Source organism: Myotis brandtii, unplaced genomic scaffold (genome assembly GCF_000412655.1).
Source record: "Myotis brandtii unplaced genomic scaffold, ASM41265v1 scaffold633, whole genome shotgun sequence".
Classification (NCBI taxonomy): Eukaryota; Metazoa; Chordata; class Mammalia; order Chiroptera; family Vespertilionidae; genus Myotis; species Myotis brandtii.
This window is the reverse complement of record NW_005370423.1, coordinates 3,035,764-3,038,552: the sequence shown is the minus strand read 5'-3', so window position 1 is coordinate 3,038,552 and position 2,789 is coordinate 3,035,764. Positions and strand designations below refer to the sequence as shown.

At 53.6% G+C, this 2,789-nt stretch overlaps 1 protein-coding gene across 1 annotated transcript in view; it reads left to right on the top strand.

Annotated features, from left to right (window-relative positions):
- LOC102254741 (chromosome unknown open reading frame, human C16orf78) overlaps positions 1-2,789 on the top strand; it is a 6,084-nt gene that overhangs the window by 2,139 nt on the left and 1,156 nt on the right. The window contains exons 3-4 of the mRNA XM_014528405.1: positions 50-167; positions 2,563-2,788. Of these exons, the coding sequence (XP_014383891.1) occupies positions 50-167; positions 2,563-2,788 (344 nt within the window). The remainder of the gene's footprint in view (positions 1-49; positions 168-2,562; position 2,789) is intronic.

Below are 2,789 nucleotides of genomic sequence, written 5' to 3'. Positions count from 1 at the left end.
ACCCGGAGCCCTGGCCCCAGCGTGCAGCTGTTCTCCCTTCCCCTCCAAGGGCAAGCCGGGGGGCCGGAGGGACGCGGACCCGGCCACCTTCCGCAGGACAGACCAGAAGGGGAAGCGCCAGAGCATCGTCCCAGGCAACTACAGCAAGGAGAGCATCGGCAAATCCGGTGAGGCGTCCCCCTAAACCCCCAACTCCACTGACCAAACCTGACGCGCCCACAGGGCGGGCAATTGACTCACCGAGAACCCGAGCAGCCGAGAGAGGCCCGGCCCAGCGTCCTCCCCAGCACGTCACCCCCAGCGAGTGAGGGCGTCTGCAGAGGCAGGGCCGCTCTCAGCCACGCACCCCTTCCCCGCGGGAAACTCCCAGGAGAGAGCTGAGCCCTGGGCGGGCGGCTCAGGGGTGACAGTGTCGGCCCTCGGACCCAAGAGTCTTGGATTGGAGTCTGGGTCCAGGCCTCGCGCCTCGGCTGTGGGCTCGCTCCCTGCCCCCGATCAGGCACGTGCGGGGCAATCAGTTGTTGTGTCTCTCTGACCTCGATGCTCTTCTCTCTCCCCGTCCCCCCCCTCCACCTCCGTCCTCCTCCCTCCCTTTCTCTCTCTCTAAAAAAATCAATGGAAAACAGATCCTCGGGTGAGGATTTTAAAAAAATACAATGAAATCATATCAAAATAGAGGAGCGCTGAGGTGCCAAGTGGGGAGAGAACTGGTTTAAAATAAAATTCTAGACACACACTGAACCCAGGCGGCACAGGGACACCAGGGACCAGGAAGGACACGCAAAGGAATAAGAAATGCAAGCCCTGACCGGTGTGGCTCAGGGGATAGAGCGCCAGCCTGCGGACTGAAGGGCCCCAGGTTCCCAGTCAAGGCAAAATAGAGGAGCGCTGAGGTGCCAAGCGGGGAGAGAACTGGTTTAAAATAAAATTCTAGACACACACTGAACCCAGGCGGCACAGGGACACTGGGGACCAGGAAGGACACGCAAAGGAATAAGAAATGCAAGCCCTGACCGGTGTGGCTCAGGGGATAGAGCGCCAGCCTGCGGACTGAAGGGCCCCAGGTTCGATTCCAGTCAAGGGCATGTACCTTGGTTGCGGGCACATCCCCAGTGCGGGGCGTGTAGGAGGCAGCTGATCGATGTTTCTCTCTCATCGATGTTTCTAACTCTCTGTCCCTCTCCCTTCCTCTCGAAAGGCTGCCGCCGTCATTATTTTTTAAAATATCTTTTTATTGATTTCAGAGAGGAAGGAGAGGGAGAGAGAGAGAAACATCTATGATGGGAGAGAATCATGGACCGGCTGCCTCCTGCAGGCCTCCTCCTGGGGGTCGAGCCCGTAACCTGGGCCTGTGCCCTGACCGGGAATTGAACTGTGACCTCCCGGTTCCTAGGTCGACGCTCAACCCCTGAGCCATGCAGGCCGGGCGCTGCTGTCATTGTTGACACCGTTTGGGAGAGAGGGTCCAACGTCTATAAAATGGTGGAAGGAAGATCTTTCCATTCCCCCTGATGTGATCGCATAGCGGCCGACCTCAAGAAAGTCTAGTCGAAAACTAACAAAAGTCGGCATGCTTGTTGGTGGAGTAGAAAAAATATATGTTTTTAAAAAGAACAGTCTTTTTTTCTCTATTAGTCACACCAGTTAGACATGGAAATGGGAAGAAACTATTCCATCCCCTAAGTAAAAAAATCTGTAAGATATTTAGGAGCAAATTGAACAACAAATACGTACATACATACACACACACATACATACACACATACACACATACATACATATATACGCATACATACATACACACACATACATATATACACATACACACATACATACACATACACACATACATACACACATACATACACACATACATATATACACATGCACATACATACACACATACACACACATACATGCATACATACACACATGCATACATGTATACACATACATATATACACACACATACATGCACACATGCATACACACATACATACATATATACACATACACACATGCACACACATACACACATACATATATACATACACACATACACACATACATGCACACATGCATACATGTATACACATACACACCTACATATATACATACACACACATGCACACACATGCATGCATGCATACATACATACATAAGGTCTCCAAGCTCTAACCCAACAGTATTTCATTCAGTGCAAATCCCACATTTGGGCATCAGACACCAGTTCATGTGTTTCTACTTTTTGACTTTGTGCACACATGCTATTCCTCCCACCCTCACCTGCCCCTCCTCCCACCTGTAATACCCTCCTGTCCCCTTTGCGTCTATCTGTCCTTCCAAACCCCAGCTCAGTTGTTCTCCTCCGATCCCTTCCTTGACCCTCCTCGGCTGATGTCCCTTCTAGGGACACTCGGGGGGGGGGAGAAACGGAGAGAAGAGGATAGAGGAAAGAGGGGAGAGAAGGAGGGGGCGTCAGGGAGGGAGGAGGGAGGAGGAGGTGAGGGCTGAACCAGTGCTGAGGAGGCGGCCGACTCCGGGGCCCGGTGCCCGTTCCAGAGCCGGAGATGAAGGACTCGGCCGCCACGGAGGCCACCCCGCGGATGATGTCGTTCCACCACCAGAGCATGACCGACTCCACGCTGCAGGACTCCATCTTCGGGGGACGCAAGTCGACGCTCCTGAGGGACTGGGTGGGCAAGCTGCCCGACACGGCCTACGAGCGCCGGCTGAAGAGCCTCATGGAGAAGGGCGGGGAGCCCAAGGTGGAGGCGATGCGGGCCCTG